The sequence below is a fragment of the Gigantopelta aegis genome, chromosome 9 (genome assembly GCF_016097555.1).
Source record: "Gigantopelta aegis isolate Gae_Host chromosome 9, Gae_host_genome, whole genome shotgun sequence".
NCBI lineage: Eukaryota > Metazoa > Mollusca > Gastropoda > Neomphalida > Peltospiridae > Gigantopelta > Gigantopelta aegis.
The window spans coordinates 43,981,258-44,008,752 of NC_054707.1; the positions used below are offsets into that span (position 1 = coordinate 43,981,258).

The 27,495-nt window shown below is 36.1% G+C and overlaps 1 protein-coding gene across 4 annotated transcripts; it reads right to left on the reverse strand.

Moving 5' to 3' along the window:
- Positions 1 to 8,516: 8,516 nt before the first annotated feature.
- On the reverse strand, positions 8,517 to 26,126 carry LOC121382087 (transformer-2 protein homolog beta-like). Of its 4 annotated transcripts, none has more exons than XR_005959113.1 (9): positions 26,042 to 26,120; positions 23,887 to 23,907; positions 20,612 to 20,681; positions 18,768 to 18,896; positions 17,964 to 18,023; positions 17,246 to 17,361; positions 16,587 to 16,705; positions 9,490 to 12,985; positions 8,517 to 8,667 (listed from the first exon to the last, which is right to left on the reverse strand). XR_005959113.1 is itself a non-coding variant. In XM_041511576.1 (8 exons), the coding sequence occupies exons 3-8, from the start codon at positions 20,642 to 20,644 to the stop codon at positions 14,702 to 14,704; spliced, it is 468 nt and encodes a 155-aa protein (XP_041367510.1). In that variant the 5' UTR covers positions 20,645 to 20,681; positions 23,887 to 23,907; positions 26,042 to 26,117; the 3' UTR covers positions 13,029 to 14,701. The 4 variants fall into 4 exon arrangements, 2 of the variants coding, with proteins under 2 accessions (XP_041367509.1, XP_041367510.1); XR_005959114.1 differs by lacking the exon at positions 8,517 to 8,667 and having other exon boundaries at positions 9,365 to 9,623; positions 12,668 to 12,985; XM_041511576.1 differs by lacking the exons at positions 8,517 to 8,667; positions 9,490 to 12,985 and adding an exon at positions 13,029 to 14,712 and having other exon boundaries at positions 26,042 to 26,117.
- Between the last annotated feature and the right edge of the window lie 1,369 nt (positions 26,127 to 27,495).

A 27,495-nucleotide genomic window follows, 5' to 3' on the forward strand; every position in this document is an offset into this window, starting at 1 on the left:
CAGCGTCGCACGTTTTCCAGGTTTTCTCCGATAGGCATGCTGTCGAATCGGTGTAGCGTTGGGTTCCAAGCGCACATCTTGGCTTAAGGTATTGGTAACCGTTGGAAGGTTCTGACAAATGGAAACATTGTCTTGTTTCAACGTAGTCAACTTTGCTCGCTTGGGGCTCAAGTCTGCTAGAATTTTATTGCGAAGTGTTCTATGGCATCTTTCTACCTTTCCTTGTGCCTGCGGATGGTATGGTCTGCTTTCTATATCTTTTATTCCCATTTTCTGACAAAAGAAGTGCTTCTGTGAAACATGAACTGCAAAATATATTTCAGTGGTTCGGACTGCCAGTAATTGTGCAACATGACAAAGGTGGTGAATTCCGAGGGAGCAGTAAAACGATTTCTAAGGAAAATGGGAATAAAAGATATAGAAAGCAGACCATACCATCCGCAGGCACAAGGAAAGGTAGAAAGATGCCATAGAACACTTCGCAATAAAATTGACAACGGCTACGGTGCAACTTCAGCGGATCCGAGAAATTGGTAAAAGACTTAAGTATCTTATATCCAAATATCCAAACGATGCATTGCAAGATATTTCTGAACAGTTTGGTTTAAGCATAGTGTTTGACCCCGCTAGGGATGGCAATTGCCAGTTCAGTGCAATTGCACAACAGCTCCGAAAACACGGAGTGTATAGATCTGCCGAAACGTTGAGGCAAGAAATTGTAAAATACTTAAAGCTTCACCCGTATTTGGCGCAAAGCGCTATGGCTATTGGAAACGTTACAAGGTGGAACGCAAGCCTCACTGTATCAAGTGAGCAGTACCTGTCAGAAATGGAAAAAGATGGTACATTTGGGGATCAGATAACACTACAGACTGTAAGTGAGATATACAATGTTCAGATTTTGGTTGTTTCATCGCTTCAACACGGTACCACTCTGATCAGTCCTACTGGCTCATCAACATTTGATGACATGATACCGGTCATTATTTTGGGACATTTTTCAGAGTCACATGACATCCATTACGCATCTCTTGATGGTGATCCAGAACAGGTGCATAATATCATCGAAGAAAGTCCACAGATATACCTTCCTGGGCAACTGAGTCCCATTATAGAACGAAACGACACCAACGAATCTCAGCAATTGGCTACTGATGATACACAAACTGTCCACACCACTAGTGAAATCACGGACTGGATACTTTCTCACGAAATACTAGTTAAAATATTATCGTACGTCATAGCATCAGACATATCATCTATCACTTGTGAATCACGCTTTCCAGTGCTTTAACTGATGCCTACGAAAGAAAGAAATAAATGTTTTATTTAACGACGCACTCAACACATTTTATTTACGGTTATATGGCGTCAGACATATGGTTAAGGACCACACAGATTTTGAGAGGAAACCCGCTGTCGCCACTATATGGGTACTCTTCCAATTAGCAGCAAGGGATCTTTTATTTGCGCTTCCCACAGGCAGGATAGCACAAACTATGGCCTTTGTTGAACCAGTTATGGATCACTGGTCGGTGCAAGTGGTTTACACCTACCCATTGAGCCTTGCGGAGCACTCACTCAGGGTTTGGAGTCGGTATCTGGATTAAAAATCCCATGCCTCGACTGGGATCCGAACCCAGTACCTACCAGCCTGTAGACCGATGGCCTACCACGACGCCACCGAGGCCGGTTGATGCCTACGAAACCAGTTTCCAAATTCATTTACTTTGATGATGACTTGTTGCATTACTTTTGAGATGGTAAAAAATCATTACTAACAGTGTCAGTTACTCGCATAATCAGACATGCTGGGTCACACAGTTCGATAGGTTTTAAAATCCGATCAATCTTGCAAAACAATAAATGGTTTAGTGCCTGGCTCATACTTGAACGTGTGGACAGCAAGGGGCCAGGGTGGTTCAAAATAATAAACGTGTATTGGCGCCATTAAATTGTTTTACGTTGAGATATATTTTTATTTGGTAACAATCTGGCAAAACTCATCAGTTTCAAGTTTATGGAAGAGAAAGTTATTTCAAACATTATTAAAAGGCAAAAAGACTGCCACCTTTCTGTTATTGTTAATTTTTAAAAAAAAATTATGAATATCAGTTTTATTCTTCAGATTTCGGACATGACTATATTATTGATATCAGTAAACCTACAGAATAGTTGTAGCATGAAAACGACAGTAATTGTCCTTTATTATAATTGCATGTGCTATGTCAAAGTTACATCAAGGCGGCTTCTCACCAAAATTGTTTATTAATTTGTGCTTTAAAATTTTAAATTATATCTTCAAGTATTTATTCATGAACAATAATTCAATACAACCCCAACTATTTTATATTGCGGAATCTTTATAACAAACATATGCCGAAAATATGCCACTTACAACTGTGATATAGCGCCTTTAATCTGTTGATGGTCTATTTTGATTAATGGATATAACACTCCTTTTTTTCACTGGACATGTATGAATACTTTATCGATACAGAGCTGCTGTATCCTAGAAAGTGAAGTTGATTATCGCATTGTCATAATTATTGTTTTTGTTTGTTTTTTAGTTGTTGGGTTTTTTTTGTGGTTTATTGTTTGTTTAGTGTGGAGTTTTTATTATTATTTTATTTTTTTATATATATAATTTGATTATTTAAAGAATGTTTATGAATGGGACATCTTATTGCTGAACATGCACGACAGTCTTATTAATATTGCATTTTGTTAACAGTTGTCATACAAAGACCAATCATTGCTTCTTCGTTGCAATTAATATGTTGATTGTAATTTTGTTAAGAAGAATAAAGTTTGCGAAAGAAAGATGAATGTTTTATATATATATATATATATATATATATATATATATATATATAGCACGGTCCTTTGATGTACCATTTATTGATCACTGGTTGGAACACACGACACAACTAAATGAAAGAGAAAAATGTTTTATTTAACGACGCACTCAACACATTTTATTTATGGTTATATGACGTCAGGCATGTGTTTTATGACCATTATGATAGAAAGGAAACCCGCTACCGCCACATAGGCTACTCTTTACGATTAGCAGCAAGGGATATTTTATACCCACCATCCTACAGACAGGATAGCATATACCACGGCCTTTTCACACCAGTTGTGGAGCACTGGCTGGAATGAGAAATAGCTCAAAGGGTCCACCAGGTGGGATCGATCCGACGTCTCACCGTACCGTGAGCGGACGCTCTACCTCAGATCTACGTCCTGCTCCTAACTAAATGAGTCCAACGAGGATCATCGACCTTACATTACTCGAACCGCATTCGGACGCTCTTGCGCTGAACTCGTCCTACTATTATGACATCACAGTTCGTAGGAAATCGTATACATTCAGTATTTGATTGAGAGACAGAGAGAGAGAGAGAGAGAGAGAGAGAGAGAGAGAGAGAGAGAGAGAGAGAGGAGAGAGAGAGAGAGAGAGAGAGAGAGAGAGAGAGAGAGATATGTCATAAGCACGTAATATTCTTTCCGATTAGCACCATACCACGGGCTGGATAGCACATACTACGGCCTTTATTACATCAATTGTGGTGACTGGCTGTAACGAGAAATAGCTCAATGGGTCCACTAGGTGAGATCGATCTGACGACTCACCGCACCATGAGTGGACACTTCCTAAACAAATGGATTATGCACATATTTTCTACTTTCTAGGCATTCTCCTGTAAAATCTCTGTATTGCTGCTTTACAAAGGAACTTTTAAAAATCAACTCTATTAGGAGGTGGTCGTTATATACAATTAAAATAGATGCAGTGTGAAATGCCCGCTATAAAGGAGTGGTTGTTAAATAAAGATGTCCATGTAACAGGTTCAACCGAACATGTTAGTCTTGTTCACACGAACATTACTTATATAGTGCTGAACATAGTACAAGAGTATTTTTTTTCAATAGTATTTTTTTCCAATGTAATATTGATTTATTATCGAGTTTTCAAACCACTAAGTTGGTGCTAATAATGTAGCACTTTAGGAGATGCTACAGTGGATTGAACCTGTGATCCTGCCGAGCAAGGGACACTATATTTGACCTAAGGGTATCGCCCCAAAACGACAAAAGAAAAATCACAAAAACCGCCAATGTAAATTGTGACATTTGTGGTTGCTGAGTTCCGACATTTGTGGTCATCATGTTGCGACATTTGTGGTCGAGGCCTTTGTGACATTTGTGGTCGATTACATTTGTGGCCACTACACACGGGATGCAATCGCATACATATCGGACCATTTAACTTTGAGTTATTTGATGCGATAAATGAATACGATGGCGGGCCAGAAGCAAGAAAGAAAAACAGGTCTTTTTAGTGCTGCAGATGATGAGCAACTTATAGAAGAAGTTAGAAAGTATCCTAATCTGTATGATACGTCTATGCAGGGAATACAGAGACACAGGCCAAAAGTCTACTTACAAGTATTTCCAATTAATGTCATTTCTATCGCCCTTTATCAGACATCGTGACATCGAAAGTAACGTGCCGAGGTACATTACCACTGGGGTATTCTTTGTCCGCATACATACATATATATATAAATACATGCATACATGCATACATACATACATAAATACATACATGCACGCACGCACACACACATACATTCATTACAAATGAACTAACTCAGATATGGCAAAGTATTTACCACATATACCTACTTATAGCCCTATACATTTTAGGAAAAACCTAGTATATTTTAATAAAATGTTTTCCCGCCATGAAAATATATCAAATAATTATATTGCTTTGAAATTACATACGGATCTTTCTCTCCAATTTCAGCAATAAACTCATAATGCTGGTTAATAATAATAATAATTAACATTTCTTGGATTTACTCAAAGTATAAAAAGGCGTGTTCCATTGGACGTACCAAACGCAAATAGGCGATCGCATGCACTTGAAAAGTATAAATGCCTCTCCGATATTTATCGTAAGAATCGCGGCTATTCGCAAACCAAACGGTTCAACGGAAGTATGAACTAGTCCTTTGAATAACGATATATACTACTCAAAAGAATTTAAGGGTCAGACGATATTTTCTGAATGTCAATTATATTAGCTAGACCATAATGTCACGCATGGTATTGTTCCATTTTGACGAAAGTGGGTCTAAGCAACCCATAAATGAATTAAAATCCACTGTCATTGACACTGTCGACTAGTTCTAATGGCGAAAACATGCTTACATTTGCACGTAAATTAGGGCGAAAGCAAAAGGTCTGCCAAGTGCCCATAACTTGCCTTTTCACAAAGCGCTTCATTTTCACGCTTTGCACGTGTATTCCATGTTCCCAATTCTTAATTTCCGTATAATTGGAGCTTGCGTTCGTGTACGGTGCACACTCCAAATTCGACAATGGTACGACTTCAACTGACTATCGAAGATCGAGGAAGGGCTATTGCTTGGCTTCAGGATGGCAATACGCAAAGAAATGTTGCTCTGAGACTTGGTGTCAGTCAGAGGGTCGTTGGCCGACTGTGGCAACGGTACCAAGCAACGAATTCTGTTCGAAATCGTCCACGTTCGGGAAGACCCCGAAGCACTACAAATAGAGAGGACCGCTACATCACCAATATGGCTCTACGTCAACGCACAACCACTGCACGCCGATTACGTGACAATCTGCGGACTGCGACTGGAACTCGAGTGTCCGATCAAATCATACGCAATCGTCTGAGAGCCAATATTCTACGCTGCCGTCACCAGGCTGTTCTACCACCACTCCTACCACGCCACAGAACGGCCAGACGTCACTGGTGCACGCTTCATCTGCGGTGGCAACGTGTTCAGTGGGGTCGAGTGATGTTCACTGACGAGTCCAGGTTTAGTCTCCAGTTCAACGACGGTCGGGTTCGTGTCTACAGACGTCCTGGGGAGCGCTTCGCTGACGTTAACGTTAGACAACGTCACCGGTTCGGTAGTGGCAGCGTCATGGTGTGGGGCGGCATCTCTATCCACCACAGGACCCCCCTCTATGTGGTGGATGGCAATCTGAATGGAGTCCGCTATCTGAATGAGATTATCCGGCCGTTGGTTCTCCCAGGCCTTCAGCAGATTGGCGGCGGGGCAGTTCTGCAGGATGACAATGCCAGACCCCACCGCGCCAGGGTGGTAACGGACTTTCTCAGACAACAAGGTATCGCCAGGATGGATTGGCCAGCATATTCGCCTGACTTGGCCCCAATAGAGCACGCGTGGGACAAATTAGGCAGGAGAGTTCGGGATAACCATGCCCCTCCGGCCAACCTTCATGATCTGGGTCAACTTCTTATGGCAGAGTGGCAGGCCATTCCCCAAGAGTTCTTCAGACGTCTGATCAACAGCACGAGGCAACGACGTGTTGAGTGTATTCGTGCCAGGGGTGGATTCACACACTATTAAACGAATGTTCTAATGTGTAAAATCCATGTTTGACAACCTTCAACTTTGACAGCATGTCATGTGACTTTCTTGTATACAGTGACGTTTATTTGTTGTTTTTTTGTAAATATGGAACAATAAATAAAAAAATTGGTGTAGTTTACATCATCAATCTAATACACTGAAACTTATTTGGTTATAAATTTTTGACCCTTAAATTCTTTTGAGTAGTATATATCAGATGAAATTCATACAATCACAGATCGTACTCAAGTATAAACCAGCCTTAACGCGATTTGTTTTTCTTTACATAAGCACCCCAAAAGTGTTACTCTAACAGTAATGTAAGCGGTTATTTCCTAGGATTTTAAAACGCTTTATAGTCAACATGTAAGATTTTGACAAGACGAATCAATGACAAAAAATGAAATGGGATGCAATGGCCTACATTGTGCAATACCTTTTATTGGAAACATTTAAGGACTACGACACCTGTACTATTAACAGAGGATGCATATACTGGCGGGGATTCGTGATGGTACAATTTGTAAAGAAAATAATGTCTTTCATTTTTCATAAATATGTTAATTTTAAAGAAACTGATCATGCATGTAGTTACGAGGCATAGGTGTACTGGCTGCCATTTTTTGTAGGTGGGGTGCGAAGGCTGGTTATTGTACGAATTAAACGAAAATGCCCGAATCTGGACAATATTTATTCAGATTACCATTACTACCAAACAGCTATATAAGTGTTACAAAGGAATCACTGCGCATTTGTACATGGGTGACAACTATTTTGCAGGTGGAATGGAAATAAATGGTAAAAAGGACTCAGGTTAGCACATTTATATCTCCATGTCGTTTCCCTAAATTTGAGGGTTTTCCCCAGCACTATGGGGCAGTTGCCCCGCCCTCCCCCCACTCACACCGCCCCTTGCCTCGTACGCTTATGCACCCTACTATTTCTGTTACTAACGTTATAAGCAATTGCCAATACCCTTAACTCCTGTTGTGTGCTAGAATTTCGTCATCTTAAAAACAAAATACATAACCGTAATACAAAATAGTCGAAAATTGTTGTTTTAAAATATCCATTTTTAAGTTATAGATGCCAGGAAAACGCATTTTAGGCTTTCAAATTTTCCTGGGAGAATGCCCCTGGACGTCACGCTCCCTCCCCTCAAAACTCGGGCGCTTCAGGCAACTTCGTATCCAAAAGGTCCCAGCAAATACCTAGTCAAACCCTCTCAAAATGCTGGCTACGGGCCCGATTGTGACATACAATTTAACAAAAACTTACTGCTCCGACTTATTTAGGCCTACTTTTCTCTTACAATTCGTTTAATTTCTTCTCTTTTTTTTCAGGGGGTGTTATGGTCAAAACCAATGCCATTGGTATGTTTCTTAACTGGTTCCGGTACTGTGTTGTTTTCTGAAGTTATTTTCTTTGAAATCCAGATACAAAAAATGAAAATTAAACTTTCCCTAAATTCTTCTCCACTTGATTATCGTATTGATGTTTCTCTCCACTAATTATTCAGATCAGTCTTGGACAACTACAGACTGCAGCAGCTGCTGTCGTAAAAATAAACCTAAGGAATTTGAAGCTCACCAGCTTGACTATTTCAAAAGATTTTTCATGCAATAAAACCATTGTACAGACACTCCTGCTTTTGATGTTCCAATAATTGTGTGGATTCATTTTTTCTGGGCTTGTGATGACCTTCCTAATATTACTTTTAACCAAAACTAAGCAACTGTCACAGCTGGACGAGGCTGAGAGAAGAAACATGCTTCTGCCACAGGCTACTCTTGCCGGTTAGAAAATCCCGACAAAATAGCCTCATCAGTTATGGGTAGTGGTTTAGCAGCACAAGCTCTTTAAATGCATTTCCCAACAGGCCAGCACATACTAATGCATTTACTACACCAATTGTAATCCTCTGGTTAGGGGGCTAATGTGGAGAGAAACAATAATGGATCTATTGAAGATGGGCAACCTAAGGAGATTCAATGCAAACCCAATGCGACCATTTTAGACATGGTATTCACAATGGAGTCATTACATGCATCATTTATCAAAGGGATCAAACACACAAATAACAAGAATGTCTAGATTTTAATGTTTTATTTGTTACTAAGAGTTGCATTTTTAAGATCACAGCAATAGTATTGTCAGTTTTGACAACAACTCGATCTGTGAACACAACATACCAACGATCCACCTTCATAAAGTATCTTCACAACAGACCAAAATCCACGACCTGTGAATGACAGAATAAAATACATCTCTCTCTAACAAAGACTATTAGAGAACATGGACATTTTAAAAATGCACTGAGGGTGGGAATCACCTGTCCAACATTTAACACAGCCCTAGATAGATCGGTCATGTCATACACTTATTACAATACACTAAAATGGGAGAGTAATGTACACCTTTAAAAAAAAAATTGAAACTAGCAAAATATTAACACTTTTTGGGAGAACTGTTCAATCTAGTTTACAGTCAATCAAGTTTACAGCTACATAATACTTCCATTTCATATCCAAGAATGGTCGACATAATTTGGCAAAATGAATGATATTTCAATTTTAGCTACTATATTACTTGCATTGGCAAACAAGGCAACATTAATATTATTGGAACATTTGTAATATAAATATAAAGAAAGAAAGAAATGTTTTATTTAACGACGCACTCAACACATTTTATTTATGGTTATATGGCGTCAGACATATGGTTAAGGACCACACAGATTTTGTGAGGAAACCCGTTGTCACCACTACATGGGCTACTCTTTCCGATTAGCAGCAAGGGATCTTTTATTTGCACTTCCCACTGGCAGGATAGCACAAACCATGGCCTTTGTTGAACCAGTTATGGATCACTGGTCGGTGCAAGTGGTTTACACCTACCCATTGAGCCTTGCGGAACACTCACTCAGGGTTTGTAGTCGGTATCTGGATTAAAAATCCCATGGCTTGACTGGGATCCGAACCCAGTACCTACCAGCCTGTAGACCGATGGCCTAACCACGACGCCACTGAGGCCAGTCTAATAATAATAATATAAATATACTTACAACAATATCTTTGTCATCAGTTACCTTGACGAGATGGCATGATGCGTCCCATCATCTCCTGTCCATCCAATATTTGCCTGGTAAAAATGTACTGGACCTACATCTCGTCACTGGACATGAACGATTTCCAAATGCTATACAATAAAACATTTTACGGTGGACAATACGACAGTGTTTAAATTCTGAAATGTTAAGGATATGTACTTCATTGCTGGAATAATATGCAATGACACTCCACAATATACAGGATAATCAGTTCCATTAGTTATCACAATGCCCTAATTCTGCACCTTGTCCAAGTGGTACAGAGAAAAACTTCCCGTCACAGACTACAAGGAACCATGGTATGTAATTTCACAGGCAGGACATAACACTCCTTTGAAACAGCACTCACAGAATGAGACTTTGAAAGAAAAAAGCTAAATGACATAACAGCGTCACTTTTGGCTGTAAAAGGGTTCAATCTACATGAATGAATGTTTAATGACACCCCAGCACATTTCTGGCACTTATTTCCAATGAAATAAAAACAGCACTATCAGCAATTTCGCCATTAAGATATGCTCTCCATGTCTTTATAAGACCTACTGGACCTAAATACATCAAGATCCACATATTATAGCTTGAATGAATAACAACAAAAAACTACATCAGTTATTGCGTGTCAAGTTATAGCCTTGGAATGCAGATGAACAGAAGAAGCATTACTAACTACTCAACATCACTGCCATTACATTTCTAAGTTCAATAATTCAAACATTCATTCAATTCAAGGTGATGGAATGTCTTTCTCATACCAGCATGCTCAGTATTGATTGTCAATAACACATTTTATCCCGCAATCACTGTATACATTGGCAAGATATGATGACTAGATAAATCCCTATATTTTCGTTCACTGACCAAAAATAGAGGTCACGTGACGTAAGCCCGACTCAACTTGAGTATTTCAGAGTAGATTTTCAATAAACACTCTTTAAATCAGCTGTTTAAGTACAGTAAATACAAATAACTTTTAGTTTTGTGACAACAATACAATACATATTTATTTATGAATTAAGAGTTTAGAAACGCTTTTTTAATGCGACAGAAGATAGCTAGCGTCTTACAAATAATGATGTCATGTATCTTGTATGACGTCATACGATTTGTGAACACAAAACTGCCATAAATAATGATTTTCCGAATATGCCTGTAGGATTGCAGGATAAAAGAAATAAATGGTTACTGTCTTAAGATATGGGCTTTATCCTGCTCAGGTTGACTGGTGAATGCAGCTCGGCAGGATAAAGCCGATATCTTAAGACAGTAACCAGTTATTCCCTATTTACTGATTCACCAACACTTGATCTGCAATGTCCTGCACCTTGGAGATTAAAATATGTTGATAATGATCGACAAATATAACCTCCATTTTCAGATTTCGAGCCCCAGTTCAAAAAGGACCAATAGAATGGATGAATAACACTTTATCTTGCCCAGTCAGTACGTAGCTATATGGTGTTGGACATTTAAAAACTGGGACAAACCCTTGAACCCACAACCACGACATGGCTTTTGTTTTAACCTGCACTATATACCACAAACACATTTCGATCCAAATGGGTGGGTGTTTTTTTTTTTTTTTTGGGGGGGGGGGGGGGGGAAGGTTAAATGTGTATTATGGGGATTCACCACACAATTTCTGATGATGCCCTATCAGTAAGCAAAACCCAATAAGCATTAAAAGAATTCGGGCAATTATATATGATTAATTGCATTCATCCAGCAAACGAGTGCCATAGTGGCATAGACACTGATCTACACCCCCAGATTTAGGCTATTCTTACCACATAGTATTATAATTAAACCTTTCCCTGCAGTATTCACACTGATCCAATTGTTGCAATATAAAGTGGTGACATGGTGACGTTTTTACTCAATCCAATTTCCAACATCAGTAGTTTCTAGATTCTTTAGTACACTTGATCTTTCTTCCACCCCCCACCCCCAAATCCATTAAAACCCATGATTCTGCCAGAATTGTAAAACAGATGTAAAGTAGATATTTTGAGATTCCATCTGATCATAATTCAGACCCAAAATCTGGGATTCAGTGATTAACATCATGTACTTTCTAAAACAGGTTAGGACATACCATGAACTTTAATATACCCACTGTGAAGTACTGGTTATCAGCTTATTTGAGTCCTCAATACTCACCAGGTTGCTTGATACTTACTGTCAGCAGCTTATCATCAACTTTTAAGGAAAACAATTAGTTAAAATTTACTTTGCATAATTTTATACCCAGTGACCTTAGCCTTCAGTGCCATGTTCAACCAAAGTAAAACCATTGTGAGAAACATTTGACAATAAATAATTAGCTAATACTGAAGCTAACAGCATCCAGTCTTTATAAATATGTCTGATTAATCTACATGAAAATGACAAACACAAACACATTGGAATGCCAACACCACACATAAAATTACCGTACTTATTTTCCAGGAATCTTTTAGACTTGAGTTCCTCCACCATGTAGCCTAAATGGTTCATATAGCAATAGTTCATATCAATTCGTACAAGTCTTACTCTGCTCTTGTCATAATAAAAGTTAGAAATAAACTATTTATCAAATCAGACATTATGTTAAGTTACCAATTTCCTGGTGAAAATTCTCACATCTTGCCCTCATTGCCAGTTCCACCCACACCCAATACACATCAAGTAAGCTGTGAGCTAATTCTACAATTTCTTCATGCAGTCAGAAAGATTATAAATAAGATTTAGTTTGTCTAACAGGTTATTAAACAATAAATAAATTCCACCTTCACAAAATAAATAGCTTTCCAGACATCTTTTTCCAAAGTTCAAACTTCATTTTCAAGATTTATTCTTCAAATGCCTCATGTATCCTCCTTCAATAGCTTTAGTAATTATTTTAGACATAGTAATAATAATGACAACTAGCCATGTAAAAGAGAACAGCCCATATTGAAGGACAATTAAACTGCAGCAGCAAACCTATGTACTGTATTACTTCTAACCACAAATGAAACGGTAAATTACAACACTGGCCACCATTACATAAAGCCCAACAATCTAACTATTACTCCTGAAAGAGGGCTTGTTCTGTCATTTCGAAAGACACCAGACAGCCAATTTCCTACGAGTGGTTGAACATGACACAACTTACCATTAGCCACTGAGTCGGGTCAATTTGGTTTTTTCATGCCAATAATCTACTCTTCCTCCATCTTCAATTCTAAATACTTCAAATTCGACAAAGCTTCCTCCCACTCCAATTCCCAAATCTTCATTTTTCATTATAATCTTCTGGCGAGCCTAAACTGCAATATTCAACACCCTTTCTTCAATTTTCAAGCTTTTTCAGACATCTTTTTCCAAACTTCAAAATTCATTTTCCCCTTTCTTTTCCCATTCAATTTTCTTTTAAAGAGCTCAAATCTTCAAGATTCATTCTTCAAATACTTCATGTTTCTTTCTTCAATACCTTTAGTAATACAAGAATAACCAAATTACTACAAGTCCACACAGAGAACAAGAAACAAATTTATTTCACCCAGCAAGCATGTTTAGGATGTCAATATACACGCACCCATGTATGTAAGGTACATATTACGTTACAGGAAAATATCAAAACAGATTCAAGAAAATAAATGAGGCTTTTTTCAAGGCACAAATTTTTTTTCATGGATAATCGATTTTTCAATAAAAACCAAGAATAGTTAGCTCTTTATATTAAATTTTCTAAGACTTACTCAGACAACTCTCTTACGGATATACGGAACCAAATGACAGCAATTACATTTTTGTTTAATATAATTGTGCCTTTAAAAAAAAATACTTATTAATATTCTTGAGTCCAGGAGCACACATATTTGACTAAAGCTTTAAGCAATTCAAATAATGGTCTTGACAAATTCTAAAATAATCAAGTACATAAAAAGGAAAACAAAACTGTCAGAGATACATCGAACTGACGTGTTGATTTCAGCATTAGGTACCCGGTACAATTCAAAGATGCTCTTCTACCATAAACTTCCATTTTTATTTACTTCACTTTTTTTGGGGGGGGGGTTTCTTATTAATAATAGTTTTACTTTAATTATGTTTTTTAAAAGATTTGACACAACGAATATCTAATATATATATATATATATATATATATATATATATATATATATATACTCTGACATCATATCGTAGAAGACCATTTTACTTTATTAAAACTAAATATTCAAAATTTTAAATTTACTTCTTTTTTTCACAAATATTTTTTATTTGCCAATATATGTGCTCTACAAATCTAATCTACCAACAGTGAAAATGTACATGGCAAGTAATTAATTACACAGCTTTGTTCCTAATGTCTACAGAATAAGCATGGATGGACATGTGTATGAATGAGGATGAATGAAAATGATGCCAAAATTCACGTTTCATTACAACAAATATAAGAACAAAACAAAAAAAGAACAAAAAAAGAAAGGAGGAAACATTTCCAGAATACAATTACTAACTGAAAATAGTAATACAGTGGATCTTTACCAACATCGAAAGATTTCTTTTTCTTTTTACTAATATCTGATGACAGGCCAACACTACCAATGGTCATTTGTCAGGTTAATAATAAATAAATAAAAATATTTGTTGAAAGGAATTGTAGATGTCACATTGCATCCTTTGAAATTTTAATGACAAAATCCAACACTCTGCCTATTTCACATTAGTTGATGACATGTAGGAACTCAAATAATATCAGTTAATTGCCAAACAATTACATTAACATTTCAAAAAAAATAAAATTAGTTACATACTGTACATAAAAATGCTGATGGTCATGAATTCACTTTTAACTTTTAAAACAGAAATAAAAAAATCTACTTCCATGATTGATAGAACGAACACATAAAACAAAATTCACATTTTGACACTTTCAATATTAATGCTTGTTCGAGTTATTCTGTACTACAATTTCGCTTGTCAACAAGGCAATAAAGCGCCATAATAAACACAGGCTGTTCGAACTGAATTCAGTCCTTCGTGTAAACCCAAAACTAGAGTGTTCATTTCATGGCATTGTCCTCAAAGCGTCTATTTACGTGAAACAAGCATGAACATGAGCTGATGAAAATGAAGCCTACGTAACAAGTACAACTAAAATAACATCGATAGAGTCTCTCATCATGGACGCAGTTATCTCCTCCTAATAGCGACCTGGCAAGAAGAAAAATAATTTCATGTGGTAGAGTACACAACTTTGCAACAAATAATCATCTGTCTTAAATGTTTACTAGTACCCAAATACTTAGTCATATAGAAATAATTTTCCAATATTAAAACAGCCGCAATATTTCCTACTTTGTAAAAAGATTACATAATACTATTTACAAAACTGCTGCGAACTGAGTTTTAACTTTGCAATATTCAGTAAACAAATCAAAAGAAAATATATGCGTTATTTTTCACTAAATATAAATTAGAAAAAAAAATTGGTTTGTTAACGACATCACTGGAGCACATTGATTTATTAATCATTGGCTACTGGATGTCAAACATGTTAAGAGAGGAAACCCGCTATATTTTTTCATTAGTAGCAATGGATCTTTTATATGCACCATTCCACAGAGGATATCACATACCATGGCCTTTGATATACCAATGGTGCACTGACTAGAATAAATTAGAGAAAGAAATGTAGTATTTGCTAAATAACACCTCATATTTATTTCGACACTGGTCAAGAAGAAACCCACTGCTGTCCAATGGGCTACTCCTACTGATAACCAGTAAGCAAGCCTTTGATGCCTTTGACAGGACATGACGACCCATCGCATCTCAGGTGAAAACTACATACCACCCCATAAAACTGAGAAGTCTACTCTATTAAAGTAACTTCAACTAGTGACTTCCCTAGAAATTTAGCAAGGCATGGTAGACCAAACACTTTTGGGGATTTTCACCATTTTCGGGGCACTTGTTTTTCATTAAAAATACACAAAAATTAATTGAAATAAACATTAATGTAATTTATGTGCTTGCTTTAATATTTAAATGTATGGCAAAAGATATAAAAGGCATATGTTATTAATTAATAATACCTTTTTGGGGTGTTTTATAAAGGCAATTTAAAAATTAATTAGTGAAAAAGGCTTGTTTAATCTCAAGGCAGCATGGTGCTGATTAAGGCAAGATGGTGCTGCACCATGCTAAAACAAGCTAGGGAAAACACTATCAACATAACATTTCAATACTTAAAATTTCTCTGCAATGTAGATGATGCAGGGTAGGGGATAGTGTGTCCCTCCACTCATTTGCCATATTTTGTAGTAACTTGAACAAATGTTCTTTCTTTTTTTGTTAAAACAAATTTTAAGCAAAAATAAATAACCAACAACACACGACTGTGGATGAAGGGGGGTGGGGAGAGAGAGAGAGAAAAAAAAATGATATACTCAAAAGTTCCATAATTTAAAACTAAGACAGGGCTTTAGATATGACTAATTTGGGCACATGGACTTTTGTCTTTCCTGAGTGCAGGAAGGTCGTTTTTAGTTCAGTATTGTCATTAACAGCTGCTGTAGTTGTCAGAAATGTATTTTAAGTTGTTTTAATCTACTTAAATTTAACATTTAAGAGGTTTTGAGGTCAAATATTTCGAGGTCAGCATGTTTATACTTAATTTGGGCATGATTATTTTGGGCACAAAGTTTATCGCCTCGATTTTGATGCAATCTAAAGCCCTGTAACATTAAAAACATTTTCCTTTCATGTACCGTGATGTAGAACACAGTAACAGTTATAGATTGAGATTGATTCCCATTCTAGCACACTAATATTCAATTTGAATGCCCTGATTATTTCTGGATAAAACATGTGCTAATGAATAATATAACATATCCTTTATTTTTAAATAGTGGAGAATAAAAACTGAAATAATTAATATCTACAAGAAGCCACTTTTAAAGCAGGATTAATTTTTGTTATATATTTGGGGTTATTTTATTTGAAATAACCTACTTGGGAACTGGAGTGAAAATGATGTGGAGGAATCTGCCCTCGTTTGTGTTATGTCTAGCTGTGTTACTTACGTGGGCTGTAGGACCTTGATCGTGAGCGTGTTCGAGACCTCCTGCGGTAGTAGGGGGATGGGGATCGTCGTCTGTAGCTGTAGTGTTGAGGTGAGGGAGACCGATATGAGCGCTTGGACCTGCCAGACAAACGTATCACAATGATGTTAGCATCATGTCAAAAACACATCAACAAAGTAAAGTTTATTTCTGTTTAACAACACCACTAGAACACATTGATTCATTAATCATAGGCAAATGGATGTCAAACATTTGGTAATTCTGACAGACATCAAAGGAAGCCTGCTACATTATTCCTAATGGAGCAAGGATCTTTTATATGATTTTCCCACAGACAGGCAGCACATACCACAGCCTCTGACCAGTTATGGTGCACTGGCTGCACACTGAAATCAACAATTCGAGACAGAAATATCTATGTTCAAGTAACAAGAGTTGAAAACATCAAATGACAAAAAAAATCTAAAATGTTTTTGACTATAAAGTTCAAAGAAAAGCAGCAACAAAATTATGGACAGTTCCGACTCTCACAAACCCTCATTCTGATAGACTGATATATCTCTTGCATCAACTCGGTAAGAAACATTTTAAATAAAGGTAACTAATATTCCTTTCTGAATATATTTGGTAATCTCTTCTGGATTAAGTGTAGTACTTACGATGTTGGCTTCCCCAAGTAAATGCCCGGGGTGGGGGTATGTGCTCTTTCTGTGATGGAATAATCAACTCGAATTCTCCGCCCATCTATCTCCAGACCATTACACCTATCCTTGGCCTGAAAAAGAGTTAAAACACATTTTAACTGTGCAGTTTAAAAAAACTACATAAAACAGTAAATCCACTACTATTTGAAGTTTGGAGTATTTAATAGTATTTAAATTGCACACCAAAAAACCATTAAAAAAATCAATGATTTAACTGGATGAACAAACATTTCAAGAAAACACACATCGACTACAACATTTTAAAGGTATCTCACTGAACAAAAACAACATAGCAATAATGAAGCTTAATTTGAAAATAAAGTTTGTTTTGTTTAACAACACTGCTAGAGCACAGTGATTTATTAATCACCAGCTATGGGATGTCAAATATTGGGCAACTCTGACATACAGTCTCAGAGAGTAGCAAGAGATCTTTCATATGCACTTTCCCACAGACAGCACAGCACATACTACAGCCTTTGATATGCCCGTAGCGATGCACTGGTTGAGACGAGGAAAACAATCCAATATGAGAATGAATGTGTCCACTGAGATGATTTGATCCTACACCACAAGCACCTCAGGCGAGCATTCTACCGACCAAATTAGATACTACCTCCCACAAAGTTAATTAACATGTTCTAGTTATTACCAAGATTCTAGATCAATATACCTCAACAGCATCATCAACATTCCTGAAGTAAACAAAAGCAAATCCACGGGAACGACCACTCTGGAAAAAGAAAGAGACATTTTTTTTATGATTAATCATCAACACTATGAAAACGTGAGTGTAAAACTAACAAGATGAAAAAGATGTGACTTTACAATAGAAAAAATCCTTACATTTGTAGAGCAAGTGTGTTAACAGATACAAGAAACACAAGAGTAAAATTCAAATCAAAGAAAGTTAAAGAAAGCAAGCTAGCTGATGTACTAACTGCCATCACAATAAAAATCTTGTAGAACAAATTTTGAAAATAAAGAGTTATTTGTAGTTTATACATGTGTTGACATAATGAAAAACTATTCTGGGAATGCGGAAGTTGAATTTCCAAATAAGAGCAATCTTGTCAATAATTAACTGTGAAATTGAGATAAAATGTTCTCTTATAATTTTTCTAAATATTAATGGCTGCATATCTGTCTCGACGACACCTGAACACATTTTAAACTACAATTATCTAGTGTCAGACATGTTATACTGACATTTACTCAAATGAGAAAAAGCAGAAACCTGTTGCTGTCACATAGGCTAGAGTACAACGATTTATTAATCATTGGCTATTGGATGTCAAACATTTGGTAATCTTGACATATGTCTTAAGAGGGGAAACCAGATACATATTCCCATTAGTAGCAAGGGATCTTTTATATGCACCATCCCACAGATAGGATAGCACATACCATGGCCTTTGATATACCAGTTTTGGTGCACTGGCTGGAAGGAAGAACTGAAGTTTCCTGTAAGTGTTACCTGTCTGTCATACACAATGTTGCACTCGTCAATGGATCCGTATCTGGCAAACACGTCTCGGAGCTCCCGGTCCTGTGTGTGAAGACTCAAGCCGAACACTCCCAAACACCGCGTCGGCTCTGGGTCGTCCTGTCAACGGGTTCATTACAAACAATTATAACTAAAGCAAAATTCACTAAATACAGAACCAGGGTTATAGAAAAAAATCTAATTTCACTTGCAATAGAGACAATGAATTTTCAAATTTGCATGGTGAAAAATTCACATGCCCAATTTTAACTTGATAAAACACACACAAAAAACCCCAGTAAATTAAAATAGTGAATTTTTTAATGTACATTTTGTACATCGAGAAGTTGTTTAATCAATTTGTCAAGTTACACAACAGATAGGTTCATTAGGCATACTTTATGGTGTTAAAAAAAGATGCAAAAAATGTTCCATCAGTTTAGAATAAAGTTGCCTATTAAAATTTTAAAACAATTGTTTCCACTAAAACCACCAAATTTATAAAAATAATCCATGTTTACCTATAACAATTAACAGCATTAAAAACAAATTAATATTTTGTCACTTACAAATGAGTATATATTTATGTAGTTATAAATGGCAACTCCCACTTTCCATTACCACCCCCACCTTTATTATTAGCATAAAGTGTAAGTGTATTAGTTTAACCTTTAGACTACTGGATTAATTTTTAACAAAAACCACGTTGAGTGGGTACAAGTTTATAATTTTTACTCACATATATTCACTTAAATGTTTCATAAATACATGAAATAAAGTTCATATATGAATTGGTAAGTATTATTTTCGTGTCTTTTTTTGTATTTTTTATTATTTTAGATCGGCTAATGGTGATTAAAATTAGGCAAAAAATCGAAAAAGTTGCGTTTACTTACGGGCATTTGTGGCCAGCTGTCCAGTATTTATGTCCATTATTCCTGATAACAGTGGTTTTCTGACCAGAATTTTTTTTTAAACCCGAACTACGATTCATATTGCAATATTTGGTAATTTTCGTTGTTGGTAAAACGATCAAATTTATTATCAAATTAGCTGTTACAATCAGCTATTGATCCCTGAAAATTACCGCGACGTGCCGCCATTGTTGTCGAACGAAAATACTTGCCGAAAACCACTTTTTGAACTCAAAATTTCAAGGTATTTTCAATTGAAAAAATCAAAACAAAAACCACCATTTTGAAAAAAAATCTTTTTTCTTTAATTATATTTCCGTTTCCGGTGAGTGTCGTGTGCAAAATATGAATTGGGGAATGCACTGTATACAGTGTACAGTATATCGACTGACATGACGTCGGGCGATGGCGACATGCAACCTTAAAACTAATAAAATACTGGTTAACGTTCTGCATGTTACACTGCCACTTGCCATTGGGATCACACAAAGTAATTTTTGTGGCCTGAATCTAAAAACCACTTGCCTCGGGCATTGGACCACCAAATTTTAGAACCTCTGACAGAAGAAAAAGATGGGCACAGATAGTGAAAGAAAGCTTGGTTGCAATTTCAAACACAGAAGTCATAAAGTGTGAACTCCCCATGTACAAGTATCATTTTTATTTTCCATTCCAATGCTCATTTCGTACTAAGAAATGTAAGTCATTGAAACCATGTTTAATATGTTCCTTAATTAAAAAAAAAATTGGGGGGGGGGGGGGGGGGGGGGAAATAGGAATCAGACAATAGCTAATAAAAATAAAAAAAAAAAAAAATTTAAATGAAGGGAAAATAAAGACATTCTGACAGTTTGGTTACAAAAATATGAAGTTCAGTGTAATACGCAGTACAAGTTTTTTTTTTTTAAAACAACTACTTGCCCTGTTTCCAATATGTCTTCTTCTGCTTGACATAGGAGACCGGCTGTGACTGCGTCTGTGGCCACGATAACTGAAAAATACAAATATTCTTACAGAATACTAAGAACAATCATATTCAATTACTGACCCTATTCCACAAAGTGACCCTGTATTAAAAAACAAATTCTATCAATCCAATACAATAAGCACAAGCAAAATTGCAACAAAAAATTTCAAATAACAACAATCGTGTCAATAATTAAATGTGAAATTTAAATAAAATGTCCTCTGCGATTTTCACAAGCAAAATGGCAAGATAAATTTTGTGGAATAAAATGCCTTGCCAACCACAAACTTATTCAATGTCACTGATAAGTGAAAAAAATATATAAAAAATTAATAAATAATTTTTATTTTTTAAAATTAAATAGCAAAAATGCAATTGAAAGTAAAAGTTAATAAATTTCTGCTTATTTTAACATGAACTGAGACGGATATTCACTGATGTAGGACCTATTGTTTGTCAGAAATTGAGCTAAATACAAGACTTCAACATTGACCTAAACATATGTTGACCCTGTCGCTGCCAAGTACCTATATCTTGCCATTCTGCTTGTCAAAGGAGAGACACAAAAGATGATTCAGTAAATCTGTTAATAACTTGTTAACACTGATTAGTTTCATTACATAGCTAAACCAAATAAAGGTAGTAAAATATTTGCTAACAACAGTACCATTTAGGTACATGATAAGACATACTTGCCAACTTTTGGAAAGTTAAAAGAAGGACATTGTAACTGAGGGTCACGAATTCATGTGTTTTGGGGTCATTTTAAATGAGGAAAATTTGAACATTTTGAGGCATTTTTTCAGAATCAATGAAAAAAAATGTGGCAACAAGTAGATAGGAAACTTTGTGTCACATTAAAGCCGCATGGTCACAATTTGACACCTGAAGTTATTACTGTCTAGGGTAAATATATCTCTATCACGCCAAGTTTGAACATTTAAAGTGGACACCATATATTGATTTTTAATTAATTAAATTTTCATTATAAGTATTAAGTATCGTATGTCACTCCCACTATGCTAATAATAGGTGTGTATTGTTGCATTATTTAATGGAATCAAAACTGCTTTCAAACAATATACACTATTATCATTCCATGCTCAGTTATTAAGTATAGTGTATGCACCGTTATCAATATTCTTGGTTCTTCCTTCAGCTTTGGTTGCCGATCGTAATAAGGAACATGGGTATTGATTGGTGAATTGGCTAGTGACTGTGTAAACGACCAATCAGAAAAAGAATAACATAGTGTACTCATGGTTAACTGCTCGCAAATCAGCAATTTTACCAATAAAAAACAAAAGGAAGATTGAATCGGCACGGCAAAAATACACCAAAAATATATATATTCACTTTCATTTTTTTTTATCAGGACAATCTATGGAAATCGGGACAATTTTGCTAATGTCCCTCGCAAAATGGGACAGTTGGCAAATATGGATACACCCATCAGGAGTTTGATAAAAACCATAACTACATTAATGTATGAATATGTTACAGGTATGATTCAATTCTAATTAAGTGAAATTTTTGCACTGGGATGGATGAACAGCTTGTTTTGGACCAACCACTATCCCAAGTTGTTCCTACATGTGAGGTTTGATGGTCTTGTATGCATCGGTATGCAAGATATGGTCCAGACAAGAAAAAATTAACATATGGATGTACGGACGGACAACGCCATACCACGATACAATCCATAGATGGGCATATAAAAACAACAATTAAAAAAGTAACTAAAAACATGTGGTAGAATTCTTTTGGCAATTTATTGTGACATATATCCCCAACTTCAACTTCACTTTGTATTGACCTGACTGGCAAACAGCAGCTTAAATCTGCACTAGGCCTTGAGTGACTTAACTGTGTAATCAATTAATTAACCTGCAATTATTTTAGTCAACTTGCCTTGAATTTCCAAACCTGACAGTCTGTTTTTATTACTATGCTCTAGATATGCACAACATACATGTACCCTGTTTCCATTATTATGCTGTATGTCCAACATATCAAACAGTCAAACGTCAACTGTTTATCTATACTGAACAACAAAAGAAAAGCAAATATTAATATTTTGTTAAATTTATTGAAAATTATTCACCTTCAATCCCATGATACTTTGTCTCTATTAAAAGTATCAACGTCTTGTGAATATTCTCGTCCCATTTTTACAAGTCTAGTAACCAAATTAATTTTATCAAGAAACAAAATACAATACGTTAAAATATTCACAATTCTTTAGATGTTCAGTACATTTTTGTAAAGGTCTGCAGAATAAAACAAATATAGATCAGGCCCTAATCTAGCCTACAAAATGGAGTGGAACATGATAAAACATGTAATGTACCAATAAATGTTCACTTCGCCCATTTCTATTGATCAAACTTCTCCCCTTTCTTCTGGAAAGGGAAAAATCACTTCTCCTTGTAAAGCCTGTAACTGTTTACTAAATTAGAAGAAAATATTAAATAAACCAATTGGGTTTTTTCGGCCATATCAAAGAAAAAAGAAGGAAATGTTTTATTCAACGACGCACTCAACACATTTTATTTATGGTTATATGGCGTCAGACATATGGTTAAGGACCACACAGATTTTGTGAGGAAACCCGTTGTCACCACTACATGGGCTACTCTTTCCGATTAGCAGCAAGGGATCTTTTATTTGCACTTCCCACAGGCAGGATAGCACAAACCATGGCCTTTATTGAACCAGTTATGGATCACTAGTCGGTGTAAGTGGTTTACACCTACCCACTGAGCCTTGCGGAGCACCCACTCAGGGTTTGGAGTCGGTATCTGGATTAAAAATCCCATGCCTCGACTGGGATCTGAATCCAGTACCTACCAGCCTGTAGACCGATGGCCTAACCACAAAGCCACCGAGGCCGGTTCGGCCATATCAATTAATTAAGTGACCAACTGTGATGAAGTTACCGCTACAAATGACAGAAAATGGCACATATTTATTCTTGTAAGTGGTTAAAGATGACATTATGATGCTAGTAATCTACTAAACTAACACATTTGTTAATTTATTATTGCTAAAAAAAAATGCTTCGTAGAACCATTAAATTAGTGAGGGGTTTTGGAATTATGTGATCTAACCCATGAGTTTTATTTTACTATCTGAATCATTTTTACAATACAAATTCTGACTCAGCCATAACAAAAAACATTTCTAAAAACCCAAAACAAACGGCACATCAACTCTATGTAAATCTTACCTGTGACTAAATTTTCCGCCACTGTGAAAGATAAAGAAACATAGGGTACTGTCTGAGTGTCTGTATCATACGACATTTATGACACATGTGCTAAATAATATAATTAGGCACAACTGTCATAAACATGGCATGACATGGACACAAATACATATTTTATAGATCACAGTAATATTTATGTTCTTCAATTTTATATTTCTTAACCTGGATGGCGACATGCCTGCTTTATGCATTGCCATTCCAGAATGAAGCACACATTCATTAACAAACTTATGCAGCCCTTGAAAGTCAGATCATATTGTGCCAGCAATTTAATACCTGTAGATCTATAACAAAGTACACATCAATGATGATAGAAATGCAATTAGAAATCAATAATGCAACTGCTTTTTCAATGACTACTTTTGTCACCGCAAATTTTTAAGGATGGGACAGAAAAAAAAAAAAAAAAAAAGTTTGTATTGTTTAACATCACTACAGCACATTGATTTATTAATCATCAGCTATTGGATGTCAAACCCATTAAATTTTTCCCATTCTACTTCTAAAATGAGCAAGCTGTTATTGCGCATGCCTGTCCTGGGCACAAGTACCGGCCTCAGCCTCTATCACCGTCGTAAGGTATAGATAAGGCAATTCCAACCTGAGGGACAAAATGGTTTTTCTTGGGAGGGCTGAGGTTTACGGAGGACCTTAAAAAAACATTTTGTCCCGAGGGTTGAAATTGCCTTATCTATACCTCACAACGTTGACCGATTCTTTTTCTTGCCCATTTAATTACAGTAACAAAACATTAATTTTTGTAAGCTACGGTTTGTTTATTGTAGAACAATTCATAAATATTTCACCTACAAACTCCTTTAATCATACGTGGAAAATATAGTCCACATTATGCAAACACATGAACATGTAACAACTTACCAATAAAGTTGAAAATATTAATTTTAAATATTTTAAAAACAATGATACAACATTAAATGGCAAATAGGATTATGAAGAACATGAGTTATGATATCAATAGTCGTAAAACATGCGTTATGACATCATGGCATATGTAGAAATTGTCTAGCTCTCGGGTCAGACAGATTTTTCTAGCATCGTGCAAAAGCTGGATAACCCTGTCCAGTGGGCAAGAAATACCAGTCTTGGTACACTGGCTGGAACCAGAAGTAGCCCAATGGGTTCACAGACAGGGATCACTCCCAGACCAACCTCACATAAGGCGATCAGAAAGGTACTCCAGCTATCCAGGCCTTGACCTTAACTTCAGGCCTACCAGGTTATAAAATCTGGTAGTCCCCAGTCAAAATGTGTAGCCCCATAATTTTAATACTTGAAAAAAACAAAAAAAAACTTTAAAATAAATAAATTTTAAAACATGTTTTAGGGGTTTTAAAATCATGAGAAATATACTGTGAAATACACACTTGTAATAGTTGATTGCAGAGTAACTGGACATGTAAAACAAATATATAGTAGCCCGGTTTAGACATCTGGTAGCCCGAGAAAACATTTGGTAGCCAAAAGACCCTGGGCTACTGCTGAGGTCGACCCCTGCTATCATACATACATTTTAATACACTATTTTAAGAGCTAGACACTTTATTGTTAATTGTTATTTGAAATACATTTGTAAATATAAAACTATATCTTGACAAGAAAAGAAAAATAGCATTTTACCATGCCATAAATTTGCAGGTTGGGTGCAGGATCCGAACAGGACCCAGGATCACTGTCACCCATATAAACTAACATATTGCTGCTAAATACAGTTAATCTTTTCCTTACACAGATTAGAAAGCAGATATCAGTTTTTTTTATCAGATCTTCTATTGATTACATTGGAAAGAAATTTTCCGACGGCAATTTTGAGCAACCCCTGTGGCAATTTATATTTTAAGGTAGCAAATAAACACGACTGAAAAGTTATTTCACTGTATGAAGTCTTTTTCAAATGTACAGAATTGTATATACATTTTGGTGTATACATTTTGCTAATTTTGGGAGCTTTACTACAGCAATAATTTTTATCCCGTGGTTAAGTTCGAGCCCTTTCTTCTGGCCATTGTCAAGACATGAAGTATACATCTGCACAAGAACATGATCTAAGGGCGGATGTTTGCTTGGCTGTATTGACAAACAATACACAAGTACTTACTGTCTCCGCCTGTACGGACTTCGTGATCGTGATCGTGAATATCTGTGATGACTTCGACTTCTCGACCTGCAAGGATGGAGAAGACAGAAAACTTATTATCAAGGAAAAATACTACTGATCTAAAAGATGGTACAGACAGGGCTTTAGATTGCAGCTAAGTCAAGGTGATAAATGTTAAAATTAGTAAGTACAAACATATTGCTTTCAAAACATTTAATCTCGAAAATAGTGATGTTCAGTTTTAATTAGATTAAAACATATGGAAATTTATTTCTGGATATACACAGCTACTAATAATATTGGTCCTAAAAGACCTCATGTACACACAATAAAACTAGTTCCACCCAAATTAATGAGATCTCAAATCTTAACAGGACTCTGAAAATGTCTTGAATAATAATTTTGTGTGTGCAAGTCTAATTTTGTGTAATCAATTTTGCATTTGCATATTTAATTTACATGGTTATGACAGGTTACTCAAAAACAAAAAGGGCTACCTGAATTTGTTTCTGTGTAAACTGTAAACGTTTTTTAATTCTCTAATGCATGTGATACATAAAATTCTACAACTTATTATGCATTTTGCATGTGCACTAAAATGTATTATGGACAATTGTTTCTCTATAATGATGATCCATTTCTCGTTCCAGCCAGTGCTCTACAACTGGTGTAACGAAGGCTGTGGTATGTGCTATCCTGTCGGTGGGATGGTGCATATAAATAGGGATGAGAATGATGATTTGTATTTTCAGCTGAAATTAGCCGGGGTCCAGGAGGCAGAGCCCCGGTCAGGGGGCGAAGTCCCCTTGAAGCTATAGGTGTTTTTTTACAATTGCAAGGCAAATTTGTTCCTCACATCCTTATCTATATCAGCGACTGTGGCTTCATCCTCCTTTGCGATCAGTTTCACCATTTTTGAATGGAAAAATCACATATAAAAGTGCTCGATCACCACTGCAGAAAACAGTCGAAAATGGTGGTTGTTTTGTACATAACGGCCTAGAACTGTAAGGGCTACACCGATTGGTCTCAATATCTCAGACGTCTCAATTTTAGCCAATCACAGTGGTCATAGTAAACAGTACTAAACACATACACACAAAGCTAGTTTTGTTTTATTTTCGTATACACACAGTGAGCCGAAATAAACATGGCTACATTATGATAGCAGCTGCACGACGACCTCAACTTTAACTTATATTTCCACAGAGTGCAAGGCATATGGGTCGTTCTTAGAAATTGTGTGCCACTTCGTGACATGGGGGTAGTCTATTTAAAATCCATACTAAAAAGCAATCTTTAATTGCACTATAAATATTTTGACTTCATGTCAGTGTATATTGATGTGAGCGATAATAAAGATAATACTGAGTGTCTGTGTTGTGTCTTATGTACTTTAATGAGATGGATGTGGCTAAATGAATAAGAAAATGGCGTCAGCAAGTTGTGACATC

Bases quoted from the DNA above. Each gene is read 5' to 3' on its own strand.
- LOC121382087 (XM_041511575.1), bottom strand. From the start codon at position 20,644: ATGTCAAGCAGAAGAAGACATATTGGAAACAGG. The intron at 18,024-18,767 runs GTAACACTTACA...TTCTTTTTCCAG, and splicing joins ACATTGTGTATGACAGACAG to AGTGGTCGTTCCCGTGGATT. The intron at 12,986-16,586 runs GTAAGTAACACA...GTATTACTAAAG, and splicing joins ATCAAGGTCCTACAGCCCAC to GTATTGAAGAAAGAAACATG.